The sequence below is a fragment of the Diachasmimorpha longicaudata genome, chromosome 13 (genome assembly GCF_034640455.1).
Source record: "Diachasmimorpha longicaudata isolate KC_UGA_2023 chromosome 13, iyDiaLong2, whole genome shotgun sequence".
Lineage (NCBI taxonomy): Eukaryota > Metazoa > Arthropoda > Insecta > Hymenoptera > Braconidae > Diachasmimorpha > Diachasmimorpha longicaudata.
In genome coordinates this window covers 1,911,832-1,927,551 of record NC_087237.1, presented here as the reverse complement: position 1 = coordinate 1,927,551, position 15,720 = coordinate 1,911,832, and the positions used below count along the sequence as shown (strand labels likewise).

General features: G+C 39.1%; 2 protein-coding genes across 3 annotated transcripts; one reads left to right on the top strand and one right to left on the bottom strand.

Moving 5' to 3' along the window:
* Window positions 1–55: 55 nt before the first annotated feature.
* Window positions 56–5,162, bottom strand: LOC135168745 (gamma-tubulin complex component 2-like). Of its 2 annotated transcripts, XM_064133235.1 has the most exons (7): window positions 4,091–5,162; window positions 3,272–3,883; window positions 2,395–3,100; window positions 1,730–1,873; window positions 1,474–1,551; window positions 586–743; window positions 56–457 (listed from the first exon to the last, which is right to left on the bottom strand). In XM_064133235.1, the coding sequence occupies exons 1-7, from the start codon at window positions 4,828–4,830 to the stop codon at window positions 373–375; spliced, it is 2,523 nt and encodes an 840-aa protein (XP_063989305.1). In that variant the 5' UTR covers window positions 4,831–5,162; the 3' UTR covers window positions 56–372. The 2 variants fall into 2 exon arrangements, with proteins under 2 accessions (XP_063989305.1, XP_063989306.1); XM_064133236.1 differs by lacking the exon at window positions 1,474–1,551 and having other exon boundaries at window positions 4,091–5,155.
* Window positions 5,163–6,300: 1,138 nt separating this feature from the next.
* Window positions 6,301–8,449, top strand: LOC135168307 (ribosome biogenesis protein BRX1 homolog). Its single transcript, XM_064132340.1, has 3 exons — window positions 6,301–6,514; window positions 6,972–7,248; window positions 7,430–8,449. The coding sequence occupies exons 1-3, from the start codon at window positions 6,395–6,397 to the stop codon at window positions 7,912–7,914; spliced, it is 882 nt and encodes a 293-aa protein (XP_063988410.1). The 5' UTR covers window positions 6,301–6,394; the 3' UTR covers window positions 7,915–8,449.
* The last annotated feature ends 7,271 nt before the right edge of the window (window positions 8,450–15,720 follow it).

The following is a 15,720-nucleotide window of genomic DNA, read 5'->3' as shown; positions in this document are numbered from 1 at the left end:
TAGGGGGAGTTTAATGCAGATTTAGATTGGATAGAGCTAGTGGGTATTCAACTAATTCAATTATTCATGTTTTCATATTTTTATTCAATGTATTTAATACTCTCGTTTATTCAGAATTTTATTATAAAAGGAATAATCTCATTGTTATCGTACCCGATTTCAACTTTGAGAGGGCACTGATATGGCGTGAAAAGTACGATCATAATCTGTTGATTAAATGGGACAAATCAATCTCGATTGAAAAAAATTGCCGCAATTGCGTTGATTTGTACTTGTTAACGAGTGATAACCTGATCGCAATTTAAATTACATTTTCCCATTTTTTTAACACTTTTACTTCTTCCATTTTTTACTTTTCATGTCTATCGTTCATCAGCCCGTCACATCCTGCCGATGGGTCGTCTTCTCTGCATTCCGTCTTACCAAAATATCAGTGTAGAACAAATTGAAGTCCAATCTGAAATAAGACAATGGAATAATTTTGTCGACAATGTTTAATTTTATAAGTTTGACACTTCTGTAGGTAATACTAGATCCGATATTTAAATAATTGTAGATATAGAAATAAAATGACTGAAGTATTACCTGCATAGTACATTCAATAGCTTCTCATTGTTGTTGTCACAGCCTAAATCACAAATTCGGTTCAATAAACGAGTTAATACTTCTGTGAATTTGGCATCCAATGATTCAATCGTCTCCTCAAAGCTACCACTGGTATTACTGGACTTCGTCTTGTGTTCCTAATCAGTAAAATTATTGATTAATAAATTCATCAATAATTCAAGTACGAAAAAATTCAATAGAAAACTCAGCTATAAATTTATTGGAATTTCCATTTATTTATCGTGAATTCCATTTAAAAAGTCTACATAATTGTAGAAAGAATATTGCCTACAAACAAACATTAAGTAATTTGAAATACGGAAAGAATGCAGTGAAAAAATACGAAAAACGTTGTATCCAAAATATTTCAATAAAATAAGTTTTATTTAAAAAAATTAAATTTATTACATTTAGGTCGGAGCAGATTTTTTTATTGTTTTTCTTCGTACGTATAGTACCCAATTCAATGATGACAATATATGCAAAGAGTCAGTAGCAATGAACAATGGTTTCAATGCAACAAGCACTAGAAAAAAAATCCAGCAACTCCATAAATGCTTACCTGTTGTATTCGTGATCCACTGGGAAATTTAGTGTAATGAGAAACATTCTGACTAGTCAAGGGACCAATAGATTCTGATTCTTCAGAGGAACACTGAATTAATGACTGAATGATACATATACGAGTATAAAAGTCCAAATATTAGGTATGACGTCATAAAAAATTTGAATGTCATTGTATTGTCGTGTAAAAAAATTCATGCGAGTAAATGTATAGAGCTATTCTAAAATTTCTATGCAAGCTATGATGCTCCTATCCTATCATTAATGCACGTTAACATGAAAATGTCAAATTCCTGGTAATACCTCGTGTTCATAGTGTTCTTCGTGGTGTTCATCGATCATGGACGTCAGTTCTGCGTCAATGTAATATCGGCTCATACGCTTGTCAAATTGTTAATATTATTAATTCAAAAAGTATCACTTTAAAAGGTACAAAAAAATGGAAATATCACTGTTGTAGCTGTCAGAATATTTCTGTATAGTATTAGTACTCCTGATGGCAATTTACAGCTGTGAAACCATGCAAGAACATTATCAAAATAATTTTCATATTAATTACCTGCATGAAGTCGCAGAATTGCATGCAAGCTCCACAAATTCCAGTGATGCAGGATAACAGTTCAGGATCCGTTAACATGCACTCTTTCAAGTAGCTGTCTTGAAGGTCCTGGTGAACACTGAGAACATCATCGACGTTGGTCACCTAATGAAAAATTCAACGAAATAATCCTCTTCAGTGTTTCACGATAAAATTCAAGAATTCCTATTGATAAATCAATATAAAATTTCATAATTTACTATGGAATTGAGATTTTTATAACATTTTTTTGATGCTAGATATAGAAATAATGAAATCTATATTGGTCATGCATTTTTTTTTTATTTAAAAAAATAATGAAAAAGCAATGAGTTATAAAAATTTAACACGTTCTGAGTTATGCCACGCCAAAATGCGAATCTCTGGGTGGTCATCTAGAACTCCTTGATGTTTAATTTTTTTTTTAATCAAAAAATAAGTATCTAATGCTTTTCATCAAATTTTTTTATTCCAGTAGTTTTATAATAAAAAAAAATCGTGCAATTGGCCTAATGGCCAATAACTTTGGCATTTCCTTTTCTTTATATTATCAATAATTGGTATATTGAATTTTTATTATTATCGCCGGCTACTCAATCCATAATTCATAAATAAATAAATGAATCAATGAAGGAAAAAAGTCTCACCTTGCTCATTTTATTAATAAAAGTCAACCAATTAGGTTCAATAACCTCTACCATCATATAATACTCCAGATGTTGAACACAGTCCAGCATTCTCTGTCTCAATGAGAAAGCCTGTCTGTACGACATAGCGACATCGTGGGTAAAAGTCTTGGCGATTTTATTGCTCAGCCAGACTCTGCAGAGAAGTCTCTCGATATGTTTACAATAAAAGAGATGCCTGAAGAGCATCTGATAACATGCAATTGCCCTCTTGTTGATGATCAGTGACACCGGCCACTTGACGTCATAATTGAACGAGAAAGCCTCCATTCCAGTGAGAGTTTTCCCAGTCTGGGCGCAGTATTCCCTCTCATCACTGGTTTGGATCGACAGAATCCTGAACATTTGATATTCAAGGTCGAACGGTAGAAGCTCAGGTTTGAGGTCGTCCTTGTAGGGATCTGAATCAGCTGTAGACGTTCTCAGGGCTACTTCCAGGAGGGATGCAAGTCTGTGAATAACGATATCATACATGTTTTTATTTAACTCTGCTTCGCAGAGGTTCAAGAATTGAACGACGAAGTCTCCTTGAGCGAGAAGAAAATAGTTTTTCACACTCTTCAGTCTTCCCATCAAATCGTTCTCATGAATTAGAACTTCTAGGAGAGTTCTCGCTGCCTCTGAATATGCTGCATCTATCGCTGATATATATTTTTGATCTCTGTACCTGGAATAAAAGTCAAAATTATCGAGATTAAAAAATTGACCTTCATTGCTTTTCGTGAGCCAAATATTCTTAAAGTCATCGTAATAATTTATAACTTTCAGTTTTTCAATAAAGTTGGGGAAACTTTATATAATACTTTAAATTTAGACACAAAAATGAATTTGATCTCACCTATAGACGAGAGGTTCCTGTTTCCTCCATTGCACGGTTTTCCCACACTGCCTGATGACATTGAAGTATTTGCCTGTCCTCAGAATAGTATGAGCATGTTCACTCAGAAATACTGGAATCCTTTCTGGTCTCATAGTGTAGCGTTTCTCCCAGTAATCCGCTGAGTAGTCCATGGGCAAATCCTCCCTCTGAATGACCTCATTGTCCTCAACAAGGAACTCCTGATAGGGGTCACAAATAACTCCTTTATAAACCCACTTCTCGAGTATCTGCATGTAGGGAACACTGGCTGACTGAATGAGGAAGAGACAGAGTTCCTTGGACTTTGCCTCACCGCTCATGTTGCTGATTTGTTCGTACAGAAGTGAGAGGACCTTTCCACCTCGTGCTCTGGCCTTGCAAATGGTGCAGGTGATTTGGGAGAGGATAGACATAGTTGACATTGTGGGTTGAATGTAGAACCAGAGCTTCTGGAGGTTCAGCTTGCCACGTCGATGCTCCATCTCCAATTGCACGATGAATAATAGATAATCCTTGAGTAAACAACTAAGAGCACCACGAAGGGCGTGATTCACTTGCCCATCATCAGCATGAATTTTTTCCTCTACAAATCTATTTGAAAAATGAAAAATCATTGAGATGAATATCTTCATTTTTCCGTATGAAAATCATCGTGATACTCAATATGTATGTAACAATTTAAATATCGCCTGTCAATGAACATCTACTGTCATCTATATTAATCGGTTTCGATCAAAATCAATTGGCCCTCCATATTATTTTCAACTCCACAAATACTTATATTCCCTGAAAACTAACCTGACGGTCATGGAGTAATAGCTGGCAAGAGGAAGTATCTGCTGAGCCAATTGTTTATAAGAAGTTCCAACATCCAACGAAATGACAAAGCCTTTGACCTCATAGGGTCCAGTGAGAGGTTCAGACACAATGTAGGACCCATTCATCCCCTTGAGGCAGTGCAAAAGGTCCCAGAGTAAAATCGCTTCTTGGGAGACAGCAGGGACGACCTTCTGGTAGGGATTCAGGGACTCTGGATGAAAATCCCAGGATATTCTCGGCCTCTCCGTCACCCAGTTGTATCTCACTTGATCGCAATCTCCTCCTTTCTTGCTCAGTGCGTTCACCTGTTTGATGAGTTTTCTCTCACCCTCGACAGCTGCTTTCATTACGTTTTTCTGGATCTGAGGGAGGTCTTTTGCTGTTATTTTGTCACAAGTGCTGAGCCTACTCTGCTCCACTGGCCTGCAGTGCTTGTTCAAGTATACTTTCAGGTGCTTGTCCGATGATATGAGGTATATAACCTGCATAAATGACCCCAATCTGTCAACTTTTTTCTCTCTGAGTTCCTCGAACTTCTTCAGAAATTGTTGGGGGTTCTCGACATGTTTCTCCAAGTATCGCAGGATGAATTTCGTGGGAAAGTTCTCTGGTACAGCTACTCCCTGCTCCACGTCGTTGACAAATGTCTCCGGGGGGCTGGAGGAACCCAGAAGGGCTGTAAGCTCCGTTATTAAAGCGTGCAGACGAAATTCACTCATTTTTCCAAGGTTTTTCCAGGTCGTTGATCAATGTTATTGATGAAACATTGGCATTGTAGTGCTAGTTCGATTTTTTTCGGCAAGAAAACATTTTTTTAGAGGATGCGTAGTCAGGGAATCCTGGCAGAATGAGTTTTGCACGCAGATGTGGACGGTGGTTTGTTGTTTATTGTTCTTAATTTCAAATTGGTTTTTGGTGTTACACTGGGGGGGGGGGAGGTTAACACCAAAGAGAATGCATTAAAGTAGAGACTCAGGTCTGGGGGTTAGACCGGATTGATGGAAGCTAACGGCAAAGAGGATTGACCAAAGTAGAGGCTCAGTTCTGGGGGTTTGACTGACGCCAGTTTCTCCACGTTACCGACACGATTTCACCCCCGAGGAGACGGGGCGCCACGAGTCCTACTGGGGTATCTGCATATCGGCCAAGCGGGGGAGCTCCGTTCGTACTTGTTCAACTGTACAAATGATCAACTGTATACAGAATTTTCAGACGGTGAGAGCACCACTGTGTAGGGATTCAACTGTCGAGAGACAAAGCTAGGCTGTACATGTGGACCCAGCGCCACATGTACAGCCTAGCTTTTTAGAATTTTAGAATTTTCAAACGGTGAGAGCACCGTTTGAAAATTCTGTGTAGAGTTGATCATTTGTACAGTTGAACAAGTACGAACGGAGCTCCCCCGCTTGGCCGATATGCAGATACCGCAGTAGGACTCGTGGCGCCCCGTCTCCTCGGGGGTGAAATCGTGTCGGTAACGTGGAGAAACTGGCGTCAGTCAAACCCCCAGAACTGAGCCTCTACTTTGGTCTATCCTCTTTGTCCTTATGGGTTTTAGGTGAGTTTCAGTGGGCTGGACCCATCCGAGATCTCCTAGAATTTTTGGCACCTCAGCGTGTTCCGCCATATTGCATTCGTCTTCCTCCAGTATGATCCAATGTAGATCATCATTGGATCAATTAACCTATTGAATTACTTATTTATCGTTATAATGAATTGAAAAAAAAGCATACAAAGCCAAGTGGAAAATTTTCCTTTATGTTAAATTTCAGTATTTGTTGAATCTTCAGTTTTAAATGTAATAATTCATCGACTGAATTTGAAGAAACCGTTTGGAAATAATAAGCATAAAAATCAACGAAATAGCCATCACAATTGTTACATTTATTCCCTTAAAAAAAAAACGACGAAATGAAATTGCTATTTACATTCGTACGGTGCTTAGCGTTTACAATATTGAATAGAAAAACAAAATATTGTATTGATTTAGTACTTTTGTAAGATGACAAAGGGATTTACGAATGCGTGCTAGTCATCGTTTTTTCAAATATTGTATTTTAGATCTTGATTAAAAGGTAAGAAAGAATTTGTTAATTTCATACTCTAGTTTTATTCTTTCCCGCCTCCATTTTTCTCTAACACTGTGGGGACCCTAGGGTCTGCATGTCGCCATTTTCTCCCCGCCAGGCGTTCACCTAAACCTAACCTAAATCCTAAGTCCTCCACGTGCAGAACATCAATCGTATTGTGTTAGAAGTGTTGAGTATTTTTTTTCATTGAAAAATGACAAACAAGTCACTGAAACGGAAAAGGGAAATGGAAAATGTGAAGCAAGGAATACCTAAGGACGAGGGAGAAGTCCTTCCTGCTAAGAGGTCGTCAGATGAGCCACCAGTTAAAAGGGTTGGTTGTTCATGTCATTTCGATGTCATTATTGGAATATTATTCAGAAGAAGAAAAGATTGGAATTGAGTTTTTTTGTTCGATCTAAATTCATCTCTTGAGAGATCGATGGAACATTCATTAATAATGCAACAAAAACAACAGACGAGTGTATAGGATTTCTATGTAATCATACAATTTATTGTAGAGCATATGATGCAAGTGCGTTGTCCTGATATAAAATCCAAACTGTTGACTTTCTTCCATACTCCTGATAGATACAGCAAGAGAAACGGATAATTGTCAATCGTTTATAACTCGACACCAGTGGAGTGAAAATATCATTGAAATGAAAACAAATTTTTTTATTTCAAAAACTCAAAACTGAGATCTGATGTATTCAAATTCCGTGGTTCATTCAGCAGATAACGCTGAGCGAACTAAGGTCACTCTGTTTCATCCACCTCTTTACTTCCAGGAAAAATGGACGAACCGACAAAGGGTCTTGGTCTTCGCGTCCAGAGGGATAAATCATCGAGACCGTCACTTGATGGAGGATTTGAAGTCACTCATGCCTCATCATCGAACAGAAGCTAAAATGGAAAGGCAGAAGAACCTCCAGGTGGTGAACGAGATTTGCGAAGCCAAAAATTGTAACAAGGCGGTTTTATTCGAAGGGAGGAGGAAGAGAGATCTCTACATGTGGTTTTCAAATGTCAAAAGTGGTCCCTCTGCCAAATTTTTGGTTGAGAATAGTAAGTTAATCTGGCAATTCCATATTGTCTTTTCAAATTTATTTCCTACTTCTGTCCTAATCTTTGAATTTCTATTTTCCAATGAGGTTTTGATTTTTTGCTTTTTTTTTTTTCATTTTCTCATTTTAATTCATTAACTTTTTGAAACGTTCAAATTTATTTAAACTATCAATTTTCACAGTTTACACAATGGGAGAAATGAAAGTGACAGGCAATTGCCTAAAGGGATCACGTCCAATTCTCTCCTTCGATGAGAACTTTTCAAAAAATCCTCACTACGCCCTCCTGCGAGAGTTGTTCACCCAGATATTTGGTGTGCCCAACCACCACCCCAAAAGCAAGCCCTTCTTCGACCACATCTACACATTCAGCGTCCTGGACAACAGGATATACTTCAGAAACTACCAGATCCTGACTGAAGATGGAGGATTAGCAGAAATAGGTCCCAGATTTATTTTAAATCCAGTGAAAATATTCGCCGGGAGTTTCGGGGGAGAAACCCTCTGGGACAACTACTTTTACATCTCTCCAGCGAAGTATCGTCAAGCCGTCAATAAGAAAGCTGGTGGAAAGTATATAAATAGGCTCGAGCAGAAGACGGCACAGAAGGCGCACAAGCCTGAGGTCTCGTATGCGTTTAATCCATTGGATGACATATTTAAATGAGAACCATTGGTGAAGGCCCCACTCCGGGGCAATCCCCGGACGCGCCACTCAACGCCATTTTTATGTCCCCAAATAGTTTTTTTCAATTTTTGGGTGTAGGATTCGTTTGTTGGAGTCTGACAATCACAAACGATAAAAGTAGTCTGACAATCACCGACTAACGACTGTCAAACGACCTGTCTAAATGACATAGTTAATTGTCATTAATGAGTAGCCAACGGCACACAGCGTCACGCATGGCGTCCCGAGGTACTTGTCGACGGTTTCGGTCAACGAGGAATCGACTTAGTAGAAGTTCACGTCAATATTAGTAATGATCCCGGCGGTGGGAGGCGCCACCGTCGATTCTGGCGGCCGGCGGCGACAGAAAGTTTCATATATAGATAGCGGACGGGTGATTTCCTTCTGCATCGTAATGAAAATTACAATACAAGGATGATTTTATATCAATTATTTATTTTTCCATACAAATTATAAACATGTTTTACAAATACTGTACATATACTGAATTCTATTATACTTTTAAACCTCTAAATTAATGATATATCATTTTGCTCCATTCTCATTACCTCTCCGTCACTTCAATTATTTTCATTTACTCATTAAATCAATTACTTTGATCCTCGCTTCGTTTCATTTACGATGATATAATATACAGGTAGATTTTTTTGTTATTCACGAATTTTCCGTCAATATTCTGTTTGAATTTAAGTTTCTCCGTTTCATTAAAACTTTTGCTTTTTCATTAATACTTTATGATCAAGCTCAATTCTTTGATATGGCAGTTCCAGGATATGAGGAAAAATATGAAGTGAATGAAATTGAAATTTTTAAATTTTTCGGTGTATTTAGTTTCAGCCAATTTGTTAATTACTCCAGGGACAACTTCTGCCCAGTTTCCTTTTATCGAAATGGCATTACACTCTCACAAAATATATAATAAAAAATACACTCAGGTAAGCCTAAAAAAAAAAAAAAAATTAACGCAAGTGGTTTACTATCGTTGGATGCTTCTTAAAAAAAGGAAACACAAATGTATTACTTTCTTTTCCACGTTGAGATAATCAAAAACCAAAGTTTCTTATGATAGAAAAAAAAGGTGAATTGGAACTTGAACAATGTTTCATGGTCGTTAAACATCATTATTTACATAGTTTCTTATTCCTTTTCAATAAAGTCTGACTGCACTATTAGATCGTCTCATGTATACAATTCGAGATTGTGATTTTTCAAAATATTTCTTTTTCTTTCGACTCTAAATTACACTTTTATTTGCATCTCTGTCCAGTTTTTTAATTCAATTTCGATATCATCAATATAGAGTGAGAGAGTACTATTTTCTATCTTCACAGAAGACATAGATAAATATATATTTTCATAAACTTTTTTTTCTTATAAATGTAATTCACTTATTTTTTTAAATCATTACCCATTACTGTTAATAATATTCGTCTCGGTGCTCATTCACATTTTCATTTTCATGTACTTCTGCCATCGATTATCGTCGAATTACAATGAAAGATGGAAGATGTTTTTTTTATCATCAACATTTTTTATACTAATTTTTACAATCGTCTAAATACCAGTGAGAACTCTAAATTTTTTCAATATATTTCATATAGACAATTTTTTTTCAACTCCAGTGACATTTCAACGATTGTAGTTTGAACTGAAATAATTTTTTAATTTTTCAAATGATTAATTTTTTGTATAAAAAATAGCTGCACTCAATTGATACGAAAAATATAACAATAACTAAGAAGTACAAAAGCTGACAATTTATCATTCTTCAATCGTAATTTAATTAATTATCGATCAAATAAAAATTGTCCTTTCTTATTCAGGCGAATGGAAAACAACCATTGAAGACAAATAATTGCAATAATTCACTCTATCATCGTCTGGCCCTGAATAAAAAAGAATCTATTTTCTGATTAAAGAGAGATCAAAATACATTGCCACTTGTTTCATAAAAGTTAGTTTACAGTAACAATACAATAATTAATCTTAATGTATTCCTAAAAGTATATGTCCTGATAAGGTTTCCACTTCGAACTATCCTTGTGCTTTTCTACCAGGAGAGCAATAGCCAGGGCGACTTGTGGCATGTTTTGATTAATTGGTCATTCATGATGGAAGATAGTTCTGGAGCAGCAGTCTCAATACTAAAAATGACTTCTCTAGGAATCTCCCATACCAGTTCATTCGCATGATAATCTTTGTCAGCTCTGATCCCAAGGTCCTGCGAAGCCTGCAAATTCAGTGATGCTGACACCTTCAATTTTCGCTCCATGACTTTGCAACCACTCGACAAACTGCTGTATCGCTGATGCACGTGGTGTTGTTGGCGTTGTCTTCATCTCTTCGAGGCGCTGAATCTTTTCCATAAATCGAGAAAATTTCCAGATAACTTTCCCATAGTCTCGTGGTGTATGTAGGATCGTTGCATACTTGAAATTCAACAAATGGTTAATGAGAATAGCAGTACAATGAGCGTGGAGAGCATTGTCACAAGATCTTAGGGATGAGAAACTTTGCCAAGAGATGTAAAAAACTAATAAACTCAAATTTTCTGGGAGACAAGTTTTCTCCATTGATTCATCTAAATGTCTTCGACCTCTCTCAATGATTGAACTATTAAAAATACTGATAGAGTAAACAATTGGCACTTTAGAATAGTCACATCTGAGTAACCTTTCCCAATGCTGATTAACCTCCCTGCGATTAATTTGCTGAATTGTCTTTGCTGATGAAAGATTACTTCGAAGAGACCGATGGCATTTCTTTCTACCCATTTCAGATACAATGGTTAGACTGATTTGTGGATAGATTTTAAGTAGTTGTGAATGAGGAAGGCAACTTTGGTGCTTGGGTGAGAGATGAGCTTTAGGATGTTGAATGAGGAAATTTTTAACTTTTTCAGGGCTTTCACAAAGGGGGTGTGTTCAGAACCAGAAAATATGTGATAGGGTTTCGGGAAGGTGACATTTACAGAGTGGAGAGTTGACTATATTTTTGCGGAAGAGGCTGTCGTTGAGGTTGAAATGGTTGGATCTCATTCTAGAGATTGAGGAGATTTGGGGTCTGTCAATACCTAAGGAGTGGAACCAGGGGGGTGGGTGAAAACCTTTGTAGAAGTGTTTAAAGTAGAGGGAGCCTTTACGGATGCTTTGGGTTCTGAGGAGTTTGGCGGTTTTGGCTTTCAGGCTCCTCGAGAAAGATTCTCTGAAGTCAGAGTGGGGGATGCAGGTGTTATGAAAGATGCCGTTGGTAGTGGCCTCTTTGGCGTGACGATCAGCTAATTCATTGCCTGGGATTCCCGCGTGGGAGGGAATCCAGATGAGAGAGATGTGGTATCCATTGAGGGAGAGATTTGAGTAGAGTTTGAGGATTTCATAGACTATGTGAGAGGAAGATTTTTGGTTTGAAAGATGGGATAGGGCTGTCAGAACGCTGAGGGAGTCTGAGAGGATAACGGAGCATTCGATTTTAAGGGAATCAATGGTTTGGAGGGAAGTTAATAAGGCTAGGGCTTTCGCTGTAAAAATCGAGGCATAAGAAGTTATCTTGTGTTTGATGACGGTATCTTTAGAGGGGACAACGACTGCAAAGGCCACATAGGAGCCCTCACGTGTTTTCGACCCATCAGTGTAAATTTGAGTGTGGAGGTCAAAATTGTTCTTAGATAACTCATCAGACAGGGTGGTAGTTATGTTTTTGGCATTCTTTAAAGAATGGCCAATGGAAGTGTTGATTAGAGGCGGGGAATTGATGAGAGAGAACGGAAATTGGTAAGGGTTAGCTAGGGAGTGGGAGTGAATTCGGTGCTTGTGCTGTAAGAGTTTGGTGTACGAGCGGTAAATGGGGAAATCAGTTTTTATGTTATGGATGTTGGAGTTTTTCCTAGAAAGAATCGAGTGTAGGGAGGCGAGCATGTCGAGAGCAGGATGGAGTGATTGGGAGAAACATTTAGCCATATACCTATTCGAAAGTTGGGAAATGACGTAGATTTAGAGGGGGTTCAGCAGCTTCAGCAAGGATAACGTTCGTGGGGGTAGAATTTCTAAGACCAATAGCAAAACGGAGGGCTTTGTATTGAAGCTTGTTGAGTTTGTCGAAGTGAGAGAAGTTTGAGTACCGAAGAATGTGACTGTCATATTCTATGGAGCTCCGAATTAGACCTCTGTAGAAGGTGATGAGATTATTGGGGTGTGCCCGATACCAGGTTTTTCTGAGGGATTTGATGAGTGAAATAACTTTGGTACATTTACTGGTTAAGGCTGAGATGTGAGGGGAGAAGGAGAACCGGAAATCCAAGGTGACCCCAAGAAATTTGGTGGTTTCTTTGGCTTGAATGAGAGTGTCGTTGATAGAGATGTGGTGGTCGGAAGGGATGAAGTGTTTTTTAGAAAAGATGATTAGGTGAGATTTTTCAGGGGAGATTTCAAGGTTTCTGGCAGATTGATGATTGGCTATGGAATTGGTTGCTTCTTCTACAGATTCCAAACAAGAGGAGAGGTTGGAGTTGCGAGAAAAGATTACGAGGTCGTCGGCGAAGGCGATAGATTCAGCCTGGAACTGGTGAAGTTGGGGTAGGAAAGAAGTATAAATGTTAAATAGGGTAGGGGCCGTTGAGCTCACCTTGTGTCACGAAGTAGAGTTGGCGGAAAGCTAGTAGGAAGTAGACGAAGTCAGCTAATTTTTGGGGTATTCCTATACAGGCTAGGTCATTGTATAAAGTGAGGGGGTTGACGTTGTCAAATGCTCCCTTTATGTCGATGAAGACACATGCAGTGAATTGGTTGGATGCGAAAACTGTAAGGATTTCGGTGCTTAAGATAGAGAGGTTGTCAGCGCAGGATCGGAGTTTTCTGAAACCGAAGTGATTATTGGGCAGAACTTGTTCAGTTTCTAGCCACCACATGAGGCGGTTGGCTATTAATTTTCCGAGAAGTTTCACGGTGCAGGAAGCAAGGGATATGGAACGAAATTTGCCCGGGGTATTTTTGGGGAGAAGGAATACTAACAATTTTGTCCAAGAATCTGGAAATTGGCCGGAGTTAAGGAGGGAGTTGAAGATGTCTAGAAGACAGTTTTTGTAGGAGTTAGGGATTTTTTACAAAAGAAACTAGTCGATTTTATCCAGGCCTGGAAAAGAGGTGTTTTTAGTAGCGGAGAGAGCATGTTTGAGTTCATGTGGGCTGAACTCTTTTTGAAGAAAGGTGTTGCTTTGGAAGGGGGGCGAGGGGGGGGGATGTAGTTGGGCGGGAGTTTGGGACAGAAGTCGAAGATGAAATGCCGCATTTGATCGGCAGATTCATTGTCTTGATGAGGAAAATTTGTGGAGGTGTATGCCTTGCGGTTTTTGAACTACTTGATTTTTTGCCAGACTAGGTTAATGGGGGTGTCTCTACTTAGGGATTCACAAAATGTGGACCAGCCTTTTAATTTTTCTTTTCTGAGGGTGAGTTTGGTAAGGGCAGATTGGTTTTTCATCGCAATGTAGTGGTCTAGACAAATGGCTTTTCTGAAAAGGGATGTGTCCTTCCTTCTGAGGGTGACGGCATGTGAGCAGTTTTCGTTCCACCAGGGAGCTGGGGGAGAGGATCTGCGGTTACTTTTGTTGAAGTATTTAGACGAGTCCTTGGGTTTTGGAGACGAGACTTGGATTGCTAACATAATGACGTCAATTAAGGATTCGTATTTGAGTTGGGGGACATGGAATTTGGAGTATTGTTAATGAGGTTTTCATTAGCTTCACGGTAGTCTTGGAAGGCATCCTAATCTACCTTGGAGTGGTTGATTTTGTAGGAAAAACGTTTGAATTTGTCGGGAGGAACGTTCAGAAGAGTGGCAATGGGGTAGTGGTCGCTACCCATGTGGTCTTTAAGAACATGCCAAGAAGATTGGAGAGCTATATTGGGGGATGATAGAGTGAGGTCAAGGCATGAGGGGGGCGAGTTGGGGGGAGTGATTCGGGTGAGAGAGCCATCGTTCACGGGTAAGAGATTGGAGTTCGCAAGAGCTTCTAGGAGTTCAGAGCCAGGGGGACAGGAATGGGAGCTACCCCAAGCCTCTGAGTGGGAGTTGAAGTCCCTAGCTATGATGGAAGCGTGGGCATTGGCGGATTTGGAGAAAAGTTGAGACCATTTTGAGGAGTGAACTCTGGCGTGGGGGTTTTTGTAAAGAGAGAAGATAGCTAGGGGTCCATCTTTGGAGGAGATATTAATGCCAATGACGTGGAGGTTTGGGGAGATGAGGTTAAGGTTAGGAATTCGGGTGAAGCGTATAGATTCTTTGATCGCGATGGCAATGCCACCCCCCTGTTGGTTTAGAAGGTCATCTCTGTAGAGATAAAAGCCGCGGAGGGCGGTGTGAGGATGAGAGGGTTTGAGCCAGGTTTCAGAAAGGATAATGACATCATAGTTGAAGGCAATATTTTGGAGGTCACCTAGCTTTGGTCTAAGACTGCGGGCATTCCATTGCAAGATTTTGAGTCCAGGGCAGGCAGAATTAGTTGAGGTTGTAAAGTTCGCCGGGGCGGACAGGGAAGAGGAAGGGAGGTTTGAAGTGGGGGTGGTCTGCGAGAACGGTTGATATAGGTTAGAGATGTGGGCGACTTTGTTGGTGCGGCCAAAACTTTCAACTAAAGCAGCGAGTTTATGGAGGAAGAGATCGAGGAAGCTTCTAATTTGGTCAAGGACCTGAGAAAGGTCGAAAGAGGGTTGATGGGGAGGATATCTCATTTCTGTAGGAGGAGGAAGGTTGGAATAGTTAGCACCATTTGGAGAAATAAGGAGCGATAAGCGATAAAATCTGAATTAAAATTATCAAGGAACACTCGTTGTAGCACTGTAATGTATTTCTACTTTTAGTAACTGGTAGCTTCATCTCATCCAAAGAGGATAGACTAAAGTAGAGGCTCCGTTCTGGGGGTTTGAGTGACGCCAGGCACTCCACGTTACCCACGTGATTTCACCCCAGCGGAAACGGGGCACCACGAGTACACTAAAGCCGACGGAATTAAAAAAACTCCCTTCAATCTCACTAAATGATATCAAATTCGTTAGAAATTCCTCCAATTTTCTAATTGATATCGGATCACAATTAAATTTAAACAAGAGGGAAGTGGTGAACTCAAAAGCCATTATCGATTCTAATATTAAATACGAAGTAATAGGGATCGGCTCAGGTATTCTCACTACTGAAGAACAAATCGTAATTCCAATAGAAGGCCTTGAAATTAAATTTCAAGTAATTAACAATAAATTTCCCATAATACAAGATGGAATTCTCGGAATTGAGTTTTTGGAAGAACAAGAAGCCGCGATATTTCTCAGAAAAAACTATCCTAACATTCTTAGCTTTGGTGATAAAGAATTTTTTCTCGAGAGTAAACCTTTGAAATCAAAGCCTCACGTCTCCCTAGAATTACCACCTCGAACAAAACTATTGGTCAATATTCCGATCGAAAACTTACAAATGCAATCAGGATCTATGCCGAGGATAAACTCCGGGCCGAGAGTCTTTTTAGCCGAAGTTTTAGTAGAACAAAACGTAGGAATAGCAAAATCCTATGTAATCAACTGCACCACTAATCACGCCGCTCTCACTATACCCGCTGCAAAATTAGAAAACTTTGAGACTGCACCACCTGCCTCAAAAGAAGCTCCTATTAATGACACATTTAAAACACAGTCCAAAAATACTGCCAACAGAATTTCCAAATTGGTAAAATCACTAGAATTGTCAAATCTAGATGAGGAGGAAAAAACAAGTGTCCTCAAAGTTAACTTTCAATTTCGT

What these genes read in the sequence shown, in the direction of transcription:
- LOC135168745 (XM_064133235.1), bottom strand. Translation starts at nt 4,830, where the DNA reads ATGAGTGAATTTCGTCTGCACGCTTTAATAACGGAGCTTACAGCCCTT. An exon ending in AATTCTGCGACTTCATGCAG is followed by an intron (nt 1,552 to 1,729) that starts GTAATTAATATG and finishes CAATTTGACAAG; the next exon opens with CGTATGAGCCGATATTACAT. An exon ending in AAGAACACTATGAACACGAG is followed by an intron (nt 744 to 1,473) that starts GTATTACCAGGA and finishes TTTACTGATTAG; the next exon opens with GAACACAAGACGAAGTCCAG.
- LOC135168307 (XM_064132340.1), top strand. Translation starts at nt 6,395, where the DNA reads ATGACAAACAAGTCACTGAAACGGAAAAGGGAAATGGAAAATGTGAAG. An exon ending in ATGAGCCACCAGTTAAAAGG is followed by an intron (nt 6,515 to 6,971) that starts GTTGGTTGTTCA and finishes CTTTACTTCCAG; the next exon opens with GAAAAATGGACGAACCGACA. An exon ending in CAAATTTTTGGTTGAGAATA is followed by an intron (nt 7,249 to 7,429) that starts GTAAGTTAATCT and finishes CAATTTTCACAG; the next exon opens with TTTACACAATGGGAGAAATG.